Source organism: Thrips palmi, unplaced genomic scaffold (assembly GCF_012932325.1).
Source record: "Thrips palmi isolate BJ-2018 unplaced genomic scaffold, TpBJ-2018v1 HiC_scaffold_18, whole genome shotgun sequence".
Classification (NCBI taxonomy): domain Eukaryota; kingdom Metazoa; phylum Arthropoda; class Insecta; order Thysanoptera; family Thripidae; genus Thrips; species Thrips palmi.
This window is the reverse complement of record NW_023144627.1, coordinates 1,122,953-1,136,011: the sequence shown is the minus strand read 5'-3', so window position 1 is coordinate 1,136,011 and position 13,059 is coordinate 1,122,953. Positions and strand designations below refer to the sequence as shown.

At 44.1% G+C, this 13,059-nt stretch overlaps 1 protein-coding gene across 1 annotated transcript in view; it reads left to right on the top strand.

Moving 5' to 3' along the window:
* The first annotated feature begins 1,193 nt into the window (after window positions 1-1,193).
* LOC117645504 overlaps window positions 1,194-13,059 on the top strand; it is a 12,906-nt gene continuing 1,040 nt past the window's right edge. The window contains exons 1-5 of the mRNA XM_034385760.1: window positions 1,194-1,247; window positions 1,958-2,027; window positions 2,125-2,380; window positions 4,483-4,744; window positions 12,846-12,924. Coding sequence (XP_034241651.1) covers window positions 1,194-1,247; window positions 1,958-2,027; window positions 2,125-2,380; window positions 4,483-4,744; window positions 12,846-12,924 — 721 coding nt within the window. The remainder of the gene's footprint in view (window positions 1,248-1,957; window positions 2,028-2,124; window positions 2,381-4,482; window positions 4,745-12,845; window positions 12,925-13,059) is intronic.

Below are 13,059 nucleotides of genomic sequence, written 5' to 3'. Positions count from 1 at the left end.
CTCTTCTCTCTCTCTCTTCTCTCTCTCTTCTCTCTCTCTTCTCTCTCTCTCTTCTCTCTCTCTTCTCTCTCTCTTCTCTCTCTCTCACTTCCATGGGACGCCCTTGCTTGCTACCTGAGGCCCTGACTGCGGCGAAGCCAACACCCCGCCTCAGCTCTCGAGTGCCCTTTGGCCTCAGGTCTCCAGGCCGCTTCAATGCGCAGCCAGCTCTTCGGCGCTCATGGCACGTGCGGCATAGGTATGTAAGTGTGTGTGTGAGAGAGTGAGTGAGAGAGAGAGGGGGGGGGGAGGGGGGAAGGTGCGGGGCATCGAAGCGAAGGATTGAACCAATCAGGCAGAAACATGACGGCCGTCCAACCAACGTGCAGCCCTTCACGGCCCCCGCCTCCGGCAGTTCCTGGTGGCCCTTCTGAGGGGAGTGAAGCTAAACCCAGGCCGAGCCCACCGACGGAGAAAGTAGCGGTAAGGTGCTTTCGTTCGCCATCCTACCTCCAGCGCTTACGAGCGCTTTCTTAACGAACTTTCACTGAAAAAAAAGTTTAGTTAGGCCAACCAGAATTTTAGTGCCATTTACCAGAATGTGTAGTAAAATAGGAACCAACTAGAATTCTAGTAACAAATACCACACTGCCTAGTTAGCGTCCGTCTGGTAAAAATTACCAGAATTCTGGTTATCCTCACAATGCCGCCAGCACCCTCGTGTGGTAAAAATAACTAAATTTTTTAGTTAAAATATATCCTAAATAAAGAAGAAAAAGAGAAAGAAAATGTGAAAATAAAGGTGACGTTCAAGTTCACGTGCAAGCATCACGCAACTTTGAATCGCGATCGCTTTTCGCCTCAGCGCTGCCCGGAGTCGAACTCCGAACCTTCTTCATACGAGCCAAGCTCGTTACCACTGCGCTATCACGCCACATGTGGGTCTACGGCTCCGTCACCTGAGGACTCTGTGCGTCGTCCGGCCGCTCATCTCATGCTATGATCAAGGAGGGATTTTCGGCTCAAAGCGGAACTTTGAAGGTTGCTGGGGACTGTGTGGATGCAGTACGTTACAAAATTATCAAATTTAACTGGATTTTAAGTGTGGTGACAATTACAATACAGTTTAGTAAAATCTACCAGAGTTTTAAACTAGACGGCTGGTAAATGTTACCACACCCATACTGGTAGATGCAACTAAAAATCTAGTGAAAATGACTAGAATTCTAGTCATATCAACTAATGCTCGTTTAACTAGGATCAGTGTGGTAAATTTAACTACACTTTTTTTTCATTATAATGAAAAGTCACGTAGACCTCACGTTGAGCAGTACCTGCGATGCGCAGGAAGGGGTGGGCGGTCAAAAATAATGACCAAAAAACGCGTGACGTATTTTAAAGACAGCCCGTAAACTATGCATCGAGACATGTTGCAACTTCCAAAAGTCGCCTAAATATCTCAGAAATTTTTAAACCCAATTTTAGAACGTTTCAGAGCATCAAACGCGTCTCTGTAGGACAAACCATTTGGCCGAAAAGAGGCATGGGACATCATTGTAACGTTCATGAAGAATGACTGATTCACAGGCATACAGTACAAGGTTTTAAAAAGAGTTGTAACCTTCAATTAAAAAGTCTTTATTCCTTTCATTTAGTTATTGAAAGCAGAGTTAGCGTACTTTGCACCTTTGATGTGCTTTAAGCGTAAGTAAGCGTCCTGGTTTTGCCTGCGCTACCGTTTAATGGTGTTAATTGTTTTTTTTTGTTTTTTTTTAGAGGAAACCGCTTGCTAGATGTTGACATTAAATTGCGATAAGATTAAGAAGTATGTCAATAACAAACAGCTGGATTAAAATGCAATTCAAATTAATATTTTGTAACTATTTTAGGGTGGTACCTCCCCTTCATTTTTTTTTCATTTACCGTGCCAATAACTTGTGTTGTCAATATTCTCTGTAGGACCTAATATCGTCCGCAGGAACTCAGTGTTCTCCGTGGCACTATAAAGTCTCCTAGGAAACTGTTGGGTCCTACCTACGGAAAAGACTGTAAGGCCTTACGGAGGAGACTGTTGACAAGAGGCCTGCAGAGAATCGCACCAAAAACAATAACATAAACATAATTTTCTGTAGCTTTTTACCACAGTGTTTTATCCTGATGTGCTCATCTGGATCGCAGATGCAACCATGCAGCTACTGCTGGCGCTCTTCCTCGCTTCGCTCGCAGTTCGTCCGATTGCCAAGGCTTCACTTGGACCACCAGTGATGCCGGACGACCACGACCCTGCCTCCGCCGACGTCGGTTTGATGGTGGCGTTCCTCTTCAAGTTTTCGCATCAACACCTTGCGCAACAAGTACAGCTAGGCGGGCTCGTGCTTTGTATGCCGAGCGGAAACGAAAGGTACCAACTACTACGTTTCTTCACTGGTTGTTAGGCATTCACCCTAGAAAGTCTTATATTGAAACAAGAAAGTTTTACTGAGGAGCACTTGCAATGAAAGAGTCACAGTGACGCCGAAAATTTTGGATGGGGTATTCTTTATTGCCCAAATTTGGGTTAGAATAATTCTATCATCCAAAATTTTGGACAAGATAAGCATCCTCAACTAAATTTGGGTGATAATACTACTCTACAAACTGAAATGTGTACTGAGTACGCATTTGGATGAGTTAGGTATGCATCTGTAGGTGTGTACTCAGCCAAGTATGGATCTGTAGTTATGCACTCACCTGAGTATGCATCAGTAGATGTGTACTTAGCCAAGTATGCATCTGCGTACACTGTTAAAAAAAGTGCTGTAAATTAACAGCACTTATGCTGTTAAGTTTGATAGCAGCACGACTTGTTTTATTACAAGCATGTTGTAGCCCTCGGTGCTGTTTTCTGACAGTTCGATTGTAATAAAACAATACTTGATCCAGGAAGCGGAAGAAGGGGATAACTCAATTTTGGCCATTTTCCAGGAGAAACCAAAAACTGTTAGGAGGGAAAACTAAAACAAAACAAATGAATGTTGCACATGTTAATAATTTCAAAAAGCATTAGTAAAATTCTGGAAAAAAAATAAAAAGTGTAAGGTCACTCTGTAGAGGATTTCTGCGACTTATCGCTTTCCGTTGAAATGGAAAACAGAGTCAGCTCACCTTATATTTCCTAAACAAAGAGGAATTTGGAGACAAGTCAAGTGGAACAATAGTCTGCATAAAGTGTATGTTACTCTGGTGTACTTTTTGGACTTAGCTCTTTTTTCCAAATTGAAATTTAAAATTAAGGGGGGCTAAGTTGAGTTGATTCTTTTTACACAAGATTCATAAAAATACAAGTTGAGTTATATCCTTTTGCCAATTTGTCAAACGGACTCATGTGGACTTCCGTTGAGTTATCTCCATTTTCCAATGAAATTTAGACCGTAAAAGGGGTTAAGTTGAGTTATACCCTTTTTCCATGTGGATTTTCTCCTAAACTGCTTGGGATTCAGTCAAATAATTTGGTGTAATGATGGAAACCATTCTAAGGCACAATATTAAAATACAAACTCAATTTGGGGATAAGTCAAGTTATTCCCTTCTTCCGCTTCCTGGATCACTTCTTTGGAGTCTTCAACGATGTCTTCCCAACATTTGTGTTGATTTCATCGTGCTGTTATTAAACAAGACCCTTATAACCTGACAACAATATGTTTTAAGATTGCAAAAGGCCGTTTCTAAACATGAAACCTGTTCAACGACAACACAACTATTTTGAATGACGATTACATTGTTGTTACTTGACAAGAAGATTGTTATGAAACGAAAGTGCTGTTTCTGGATAGGTTTCCCGTTCAGACAGAAAACAATACTGTTGTTATTAAACAGCATTACTGTAGGTGATTGTGTTGTAATATTACAGTGGATTTTTAACGGTGTAGATTGTACTTATGCATCTGTAGACGCATACTGAGTACACACTTCAGTTTGTAGAGTAAAGGTCACCGAAAAACTGTTGTCTTACTGCGGAAAAGTACAACTTGTATTTTGGCCTTTAATTTACTGCCAGTACACTCTTTGAAGCGAACTCCGGGTGTAAAAGTAAGAATAAACAGTGGTTCTGGAACTGATGTCTCCACCCGGGACTCTTGGGACTTCGTACTAAAACGAACGTGACGTCGCTCTATTCCCAGCGTACCCTCCTCTGCTGCTGGCACTCAACAGAAAATCCTCAGTCGTAACTTTTCAATAGGCATATTCGCCAGAATTTAAACTTTTAACACTGGAAACGGTAAAATTATAGAGGAAAATTAAAGAAACCTGCGAGCGAAGCGAGCTAGAAGCCAAAAATCGAAGAAATTGCGACTTTGCTTGAGTATTCTCCTTATTTCGAGCTCAAAATGGCACTGTTGTGTCTGAAAGTAGGGGGGGTTTGTGTCTGAAAGTTTGGGGGGAGGGGAGGTCCCCCTCCTGCACCCCACTTCCGGCGCCCTTGATATACGAGTGAGTGCTGAAGCCAACAGTGTGTGTCATCAGCGCCCCCAACGTGGCCGAGCGGACGGCTCTCGGCACCCTGAGGCTGCTGCACAGAGAGGGCCAACTGCCAGTGGTCATGTTGTGCCCCGGCAACATCGTGTCGCGCTCCCACTTCTCCCAGAACTACGTCGTCTTCGGACACAGTGGGCCAGACCTGGAGCGTGTCTTGGCACGCATTCGACCCGTGCACGAGGGGGCGCGGAGCACCGTTGCACGAATGCTGGTAGTTTTGCTGCCTTCGCAACACGGCCAGCCGAACCAGGTACCACTGGGAAGAGGGGAAAGACGTGTGAAGTAGCTTTGGACAACCTCGATATGTTCGAGGGAAATTTTCCATCATTTGATTCAATGGAAACAAACTATGGCACCTGCGCGATTTAGATTGATAATTGTCTGCGTGCCTAAATAGGGTTTAAATAAGCACCCTCGTGCTAGTTTGGTCCAAAATAATTCATCTGGGAAGTTTTACATGTTCCTCTTATTTCCATCCCGATCCGATTCGGAGCCATTCGCTAATAGGAGTATGTCTCTCGACTAAACAGTTACGCCTATCGGACTTAAATTTAGAGAAATGGTGTTTTGAAGGCCACCTAGTTCATTTCTGACGTTATTTTGAGTCAGTGGCGTACCCTTTACCCAGTGGCATACGGTGGTAAAACTAAGGCGTAGTATTACGCCTCTTTGAAGCGCACTAAAGGCTGGAACGCCCTGCTTCAAGCGTAGCTTTTCTTACGCTTGAAGTCAAGCGCAGGAGTGCGCTTCAAGATTACGCTTGAGGACAGGCGCAATACTAAGCCTTAGTTTCACCAGTGTATGCGTCGTAAATTTACGACTTGTTTCGTTTTGAAATGGAACGTCTCGCTATTAGAATTAGGGACAAGTATGTCTTATATTTACGACTCGAGTCGTAACAAAATGTGTCGTTTAAAAACGACACAATTGTTCTCCAAAATTTTGTTAGTCTACGATCATTTTTAACAGTGTGACTGTACCCCCGGAGCTCGTGTTACCAAGTCACGACTCACAGAGCTGTGAGCACTGTCATCCTTCGTTTGAGAGCTGACAAGGTGCGACAAAACCATCAAACTGCTGAGTTTCTGAGAATCCTCGCCACACACTTTCCTAAATTCGAGGAACCCGAAGTCGTGTGTGTCTGCATCGCTCCTCTCGGAAGGTCTGTTTCGAACAAACTTTCTGCGAGTTGAGCCTCGTTTTCTGCGTTGTTTTCAAGGGTGCTGATGATGGAGATGAAAACCAAAATGATCCCAGACCCAGTTTCGAACCCCGAACACGTCCAAACACATTCTAACAAACTTGCAAACTATTTTAGGCCTTACAAAGAAAAGCTGCTTGTTATAACAAAGGATTTTGAGCTTACATAAGCTTACAAAGAAAATACTTCGTAATTTATACGAATTATTTCTTCGTATAACAAAGTAAATGAGTTCGTACTCTGTATTCTCCAAAGGTTTCGTAAGATTTTAAGCGAGCACGAATGATTTGTTTGTTTCGAGTTAGACATCGTCGTATTTGTTTTCGAGGGAGCAGGACGAGGTAAATGTCAGCTATTTTGACCCAAACCCAAACAAAAAATTTGAAACTTGTGAATGTGAAACACGAACAAATGTTCAGATTATCTACAGAGTGAATAGTTTCGAGGTGACGAGACTTCTGGAGTGAATAGCGGGCACGTAGACGGGTACTTTATCGGACACTTGGGGTCGGAACTCAACTTTGGGGTGTTGACTGCCCCTCCGGTGTCCTCCGATGGCATCCTCGCTACTGACCCCGCGGTCCGCGGGTCCTGGATGCTGCACACTTTAAAGTGTGGGACAAAATGTCCCACTTGGATTTGCAGTGGGATAGCTATCTTCAAAGGTTACTCAAATTGTTAAACGCTTTCACAGTGGCCCCGCACTCTTAAAAGCCTACGAAGCATTTGCTTCATAACTACAAAGAAAGTGAAGGCATTGTAGGATTGCTTTGTATTATTTAGAAATGCTTCGTATTACAAAGGATTTTGCTTCATAATAGGAAGCATTTCTTCGTAGATTTTACAATGCCTTCATTTTCTTCGTATTGCGAAGCGGTTCTGCGTAGAGTTTTTACTGTGCGGGAAGTGCTCTGCAAGCTCAAGTGTATGCTAAGGACGAGGGGGTAAACACTTCAAGAAATCGTGTACATACTACTCGGTATTACGCTGTATTACGGAGGTATTACACGTGTATTACGGCCTTAAAATGCAAAAATTTGGCTCATTAGACGCAGAAATGGTATTACGACCACGTGTATTACGCGTAATACACGGTTTTTGTGTACAGGGTATTACGCGAGTGGTTACCCCCTCGCATAATTATAGCTGATTGACATCAAAACGAATGTGACACAGTGCTGAAAAGAACGTGACAGCTTGTAACATTAATTTCAACGTTCCTGGAGCAAGAGCGAGCGGCGTGATGATGCACCTCCTGTCGTTCGTGACTTGTCTTACGATGTCCGTTTTATGGCAGAAGTCGATCGTATAAATACGGAGGGAGACTTTAGTGAGTTCACAACGCCAACATGAAACTTCCTTTTTTCTTCGCACTCGCGACAGTCGTCGGTCTGCTGGTATGTACAGTAAATGCAGCTTGATGGGGTGCTAGACACGCTCCACAGGAGGCCAGAAGACCGGTAGATGTAGTCAAAATTCCGCAGGGGTTCTGAGCAGGAACTCGAACCGAACGTGTGACTCGATTGCTCTCCAAAGGAGGAATCCATTGGTGCGGTCACAGGCTCGGCTCGAGTCCTGTTTAGCGACGCTTGAGCTCAACGCGACCAGAGTTTTGGTCGCCTGTGCCGGTCTTCTGGCCCACTGAGCGCTTCTTTCCAAATAGTTTGCACTCGCTATGGGGTGTCGAACTTAAATCAGGTCAAAATGTGACCCTTATGACCCTTAAGCAGAGGGCAAAACAAGTTGCAGTGTCCTGGTCCAAACTCTAGGCTGCCTGTTCCGGTCTGCTCTTTCAATTGTGACTTCCCGCCAAAGTACTGATGTCATGCCTGTGACATTTGTCAGCTGGTTAGTCCAGTAAAACGGTGTTTTGACCCGGACCAAATTCCGAACAGTACCAAACTTTGGGAATCGTTAGAGGTAGCTATCAGGAAGCCTCTCACCAAAACCTAGAAAAAAAAACCCACGGTGCTGATTTGAGATATCGCCATTCAAAGTTCAAACTTTTGAACTTCGCGGCCCAGTTAGTTTTTGGCGTCTCCCGGCCAAACGGTTCGTCTGAGAGCGTCACCCAAAGGCTATCTATACTATTTCGAAGAGACTAATCCTGCCTATGATTTATTTAACAGGTTGTCGAAGCCTTACCAGCAGAACCAACGGCCAATTTTTTGTCAGAGCCGCACCGCGTCCGCAGGGTATGTTCGACACGCTGGCTTGAATGACAAGTTCCATCGCTGATTAGGACCTTTACGGCAGGGACATTAACTTGCAATAAAACGTTATCGCACAAGCGCTGGAGTTAAAACTTTAAAAGAGGGTGGGGCAAATATTGATGCATTTTCCAGCGCCTCTCAGATGACAGGAAAATTAAGTTTCGGAAACAGTTTTCAGCCTTAAAGTGTCTTTGAACCCTCTACACGTAGGCCTGGGCGGATGGTTGGTTGAAAGTTAATACATACCGCAGATTTGCGTTTTAAAAAAAGGGCTTGCAATAGCCGGGGCCGTTTCCGACACTCGCTTTAACTCGAGCGTAGGTTCAGTCTCGATGTTGAATGGTTTCCTTACAGGCTTAGGCCATCATAGTTCTTAAACTATCGGATGCGATTTTTGACGCGCAGGAACTTTGAGGATGGCATTAACGGTTTTTTCATACTATTTTTACACCCCGCGTTCTATTTGAGGATGCACTGCAAGAAAAAGTGTGGATAGTACAACAAAAGTACAACAGATACTATACAATAAAAGTACAACAGGGATTGTAGAAAGTACAACGAGAAATGTACAACCCACAACGAGCCCTAGACTGCACAGCACTCCTCATGCCGGTTCCATTGAACTTTGTACAACAATTGTTGTACTTGAAAAGTACACTCAATTCCTGATTAAAAATTTGCCAGAAATTTGTGTACTTTTGTTGTGGTTATTGCCTGCAGTGTGCTTCCGCTCCGCTGGTCTCAATATCGTTTCTTCGCATTCCAGGGTCAATGCACTAATTCGGAATGCACCGGCCTGTGTTCTTCGCAATGCGGAGGTGCAGCTTGCACCAAGCCTTGCATGGCGAACTGCATGACGAACCCCAACTGGTGCGCGGGTTAAGCCTCAAGTCTACACGGAAGAACCGTGCACATTGAACTTACTCAAGTATGCCTGAAAGATCCTAATTCGTAATTGCTGATAGCTTCAATTCCTTCCTCAACGCAACACAGCACGGCTAAGGAAGCGGTTTTCCAACGGTTCCCCTTTTATCACAGAAGGCTTATTTGGCGTAGTTTGACTGGCGTGCTAAAGTCACCAACTAAACAAATAAAATATTGACATTGTCAAATGTATCACTTCTCTCCTCGTGAATGCCCTCAGTGACACTACTGCTTTAGGAACATCGTGGGCACCTGTTTTGTCATCGAGGATGGACTGGTCCAAGTATTTGGTTCGTCGCTGGATCATACTCAAATCTTGATACATTTCTTGTGCCATCATCCTCTTGCACTGACTACTACTTGTCAAGAAGATATTTCTTGACCTCTTCAAATCTAAAATGTCCCTCGATTACAGGAGATGCCGCGAGGTTATTTATGTCTGTCTCTACAGTGCAGACACAACGCAGGGCGCAGAAAGTATTCACAAGCACTTCGTAAGGGGCCGTCCATAAAATACGTAATGCACCTAAGGGGGGGAGGGGGTCAGAGCTTCAGTTACGGTGCGTTTCATGGGGGGGGGGGTCGACCCGGCGTGATGTAACGCCAATCGACCCATGCACACCTATACCTAAATGCGTGAAATCGTGGTTTCCTCGTACGTTTTGACAGTTTCTGCGTGCTTTTAACCTTTAAGCAATTGATCCAGGAAGCGGAAGAAGGGGATAACTCAATTTTGGCCATTTTTCAGGAGAAACAAAAAACTGTTAGCAGGGAAAACTAAAACAAAACAAATGAATGTTGCAGATGTTAATAATTTCAAAAAGCATTAGTAAAATTTTGGAAAAAAAATCAAAAGTGTAAGGTCACTCCGTAGAGGATTTCTGCGACTTATCACTTTCCGTTGAAATGGAAAACAGAGTCAGCTCACCTTATATTTCCTAAACAAAGAGGAATTTGGAGACAAGTCAAGTGGAACAATAGTCTGCATAAAGTGTATGTTACTCTGGTGTATTTTTTGGACTTAGCTTTTTTTCCCTTGAAATTTTTAGGGGGGTTAAGTTTTGATTTTTTTTCAAGTAAAAAACACAATTGAGTTATATCCTTTTGTTTTTTCAAAGGACCAGTAATAAGGTTGGTTTTCCTTTTTCCAATGAAATTTAGACTGAAAAGGGGTTAAGTTGAGTTATACCCTTTTTCCATGTGGATTTTCCCCTAAACTGTTTGGGAAATTTCAGTCAAAAAATTTTGGTGAAATGATGTAAACCATCCAAAGGGCACAATAATAAAATAAAAACTCAATTTGGGGATAAGTCAAGTTATGCCCTTCTTCCGCTTCCTGGATCAATTCGTCACGTAACGCCCCGGGGGGAGGGAGGAGGGGTCCGAGGCAGCGTGACGCTGAGTTTCATAGGGGCGGGGGGGTCAAAAATGGCCTCAAAAAGCGTTACGTATTTTATGGACGGCCCCTAAAAAATCCTGCCGTCCTCAAGAAAAAGGTACCTTGAAAACATTTTAAAATCTTTTCCAAAATGAATCCCCTTTTGGTTTCCTTTGCATTTTGTCACACATCATTTACAAATTTAAGTATAGCTGTTCACACCTAGCAGATAGTGAAATAATTAGTTCTTCATTTTTTTCACTACCAACTAAATTCCTTTCAAAGTGGGGAAGAATGCAGTGATGCGAAATTTGTCCTGGTAAATGAACCGGGGGGGGGGGGGCAAAATCCTTCAAGGTAGGTGTTCGCCAGAGAGTGGCCTGCCCTAACAAGCTTCGCGACCACCTTCATAGATTACATAACCAGAAGCACTCCCCATTTTGAAGTCAGGTCCAGATCCGTAAAAATCAGAGTCAGTATAGCATACCACACTTAGGATCTGGGGGAAAGGAAACAGTAAGCCAAGTTTTTTTGGTTCCTTGAAGATATCTCAATCCATATTACATTTACAAGATCTTCTCCTTTTGGGTTGCCCTTATAATGGCTAAAATTTTGTTGCAAAGCTTATGTCAGGCCTGGGTTTGTTGACCGAATACTTGGCAACCAACTACTTCGGCATATGGAATTGCATTACTTCCTGTGGAGTTCGGATTTTGAGAATATCCACTTTTGAAAATTTCCAGGGGGGTGGGCATGCGATTACAATCCACCCTCTCGAATTACTAAGTATTTCTTTTGGTACTTTGTTTGGAAAAGAAAAAAAACCCTTTTTTGCTTCTTGATAATTCAATTCTCAAAAAACTAGTGGGGCTATCATACACCTTCATTTCAAATTTCTGAGGTGTAGGTTCTAGTGTATTGGTTTGGATCCAGGAAAGGGTAATTATAAAACAGTTTGTATCAGCAATGGTGAACACCTTTAAACCCGTATTAACTGAATAATCTCCAACACCGCCTTTCTCATAGTAAAAAAGTAGACGAGTGAATAATAACACAGCCCTTTTATGAATCAACAGGGTACTTCGGAGGTAACCTAGACCGGAAGTCAGCGACAGATCGGGAGAAACAAAAGAGCGTCGTGAGGCCGTGCGAGCGGTGGTGGGGGCCGCGATGGGCAGAGTGGGGGTAGCATGCGCGCGCCGCCTTCACCCCTACTCCCCCCATTTGACCCCCATCACAGTTCAGCACAGCCACGCGACGCTGTATTGTTTCTCCCGTTCTGTCGCTGACTTTTGGTCTAGGTTACCTCCGAAGTACCCCACTGAACGCTGTTACCAACTCACCAACAGATTGATAAAATGGTATGCCGCCCTCCGCGAACCACTGCCGGCCCGCACCTCGCGCACACTGCGAGAAAAACTGTGGATAGTACAACAAAAAATGTACAATAAAAGTACAACAGGGATTGTTAAAAGTACAACGAGAATTGTACAAACCACAACGAGGCCTGGACTGCACAGCACTCGTCATACCGATTCCATTGTACTTTGTACAACAAATTTTTGTACTTAAAAAATACAATGAATACCTGATAAAAAATTTGCCAGAAATTTTTTACTTTTGTTGTGGTTATTTCTAGCAGTGCACAACCACACTCAACGCGTTTCTTAAAAGTAAGTTGCTCTGTACCATGGAAAAATCCCCTGTCTGAGTGGGGAAGTCCTGCAGAGTGACATTGTCATCGTCAATCGGGGGCTTGAATAATTAACCGAATGTAGCCTTAAATGGAAAGATAATGTAGGCCAGCTGCTGGCCGGCGTCGAGGAAGTGACGGTCCATGACGCATGCCGCCATAGGTGCACCAGGGCCCGGGGGAGCGGGCCGGGAGCATCTTTCTCCCACACCCCTTGTTAGCCAGCAGCAATGGTGCCAGTCGGTGCAGTCAGTTGGCTTCGCCAAAAGTCCGGACTCTGCTACCCGCTGCTACCCACCCTCCACAGTCTGTATATCTAATGAACGGATTAATAAAGACTCCACTTGCTCTTGACCCTGTGCTGTCTTCATGCCTTTCCCCCACACCCGGGTCTACTATTACACAATCTGTTTTTTTTCTAGTACGACTAAGAAATAGTCCTTAAATTACGCAGCATTTTCTCTGTAAGCTTACGAATGCTCAAAATACTTTGCTATATAAAGCGACTTGACTTCGTAAGGATTCTCTACTTTGTGAGTTTTTCGGGATGCACTTACAGCGTGAGGCATTTGGAATGGCAGTCTCGTAGATTTCGGAAAGGCAGGGCAACACGTAGACCAACCTCCAAGCGCGAGGAGCAGCCGGACTCAGCACTCAAAAAATTCAACAAAACTGTTGCTTCGCACTTGCGGAGATAATTAGAGGATTGAAGAAAGGCTCCGTTATTATGAAATACTTCATATCACGAAGGATTGGGATTCGTAATACGGAACAATTATTCGTACAATTTATTGAATGCCTTAGTGGGGCTCTACTCTTGGTGTATGAGTTTATGCAATAGAAAAAGGGAAATACCTTAATACCCATAAGTTGAGAAATCTGCGACATCAATATTCGAAAATTGTTGAATAGTTTATACCCTAATCCATGGCTCATGTGCAGGACGCCTCAATGAAGGGGAAACGCGTCAAGGATGCTGGACTCGCTGTGGCTTCGGTCCTGGAGCGACGCCGTCGTCGCCGTGCACGGGGGCTCTGGTGCGCTGTCTTTCTACGCCATGGCTCCCTTTTCGAACAGCTCCGGACTGTGCGGCCAGAGCGGCGCCAAGGCGACATGGATAGGCACAGTTCGTCTTCGCGACGCAGTACTTGGGAGG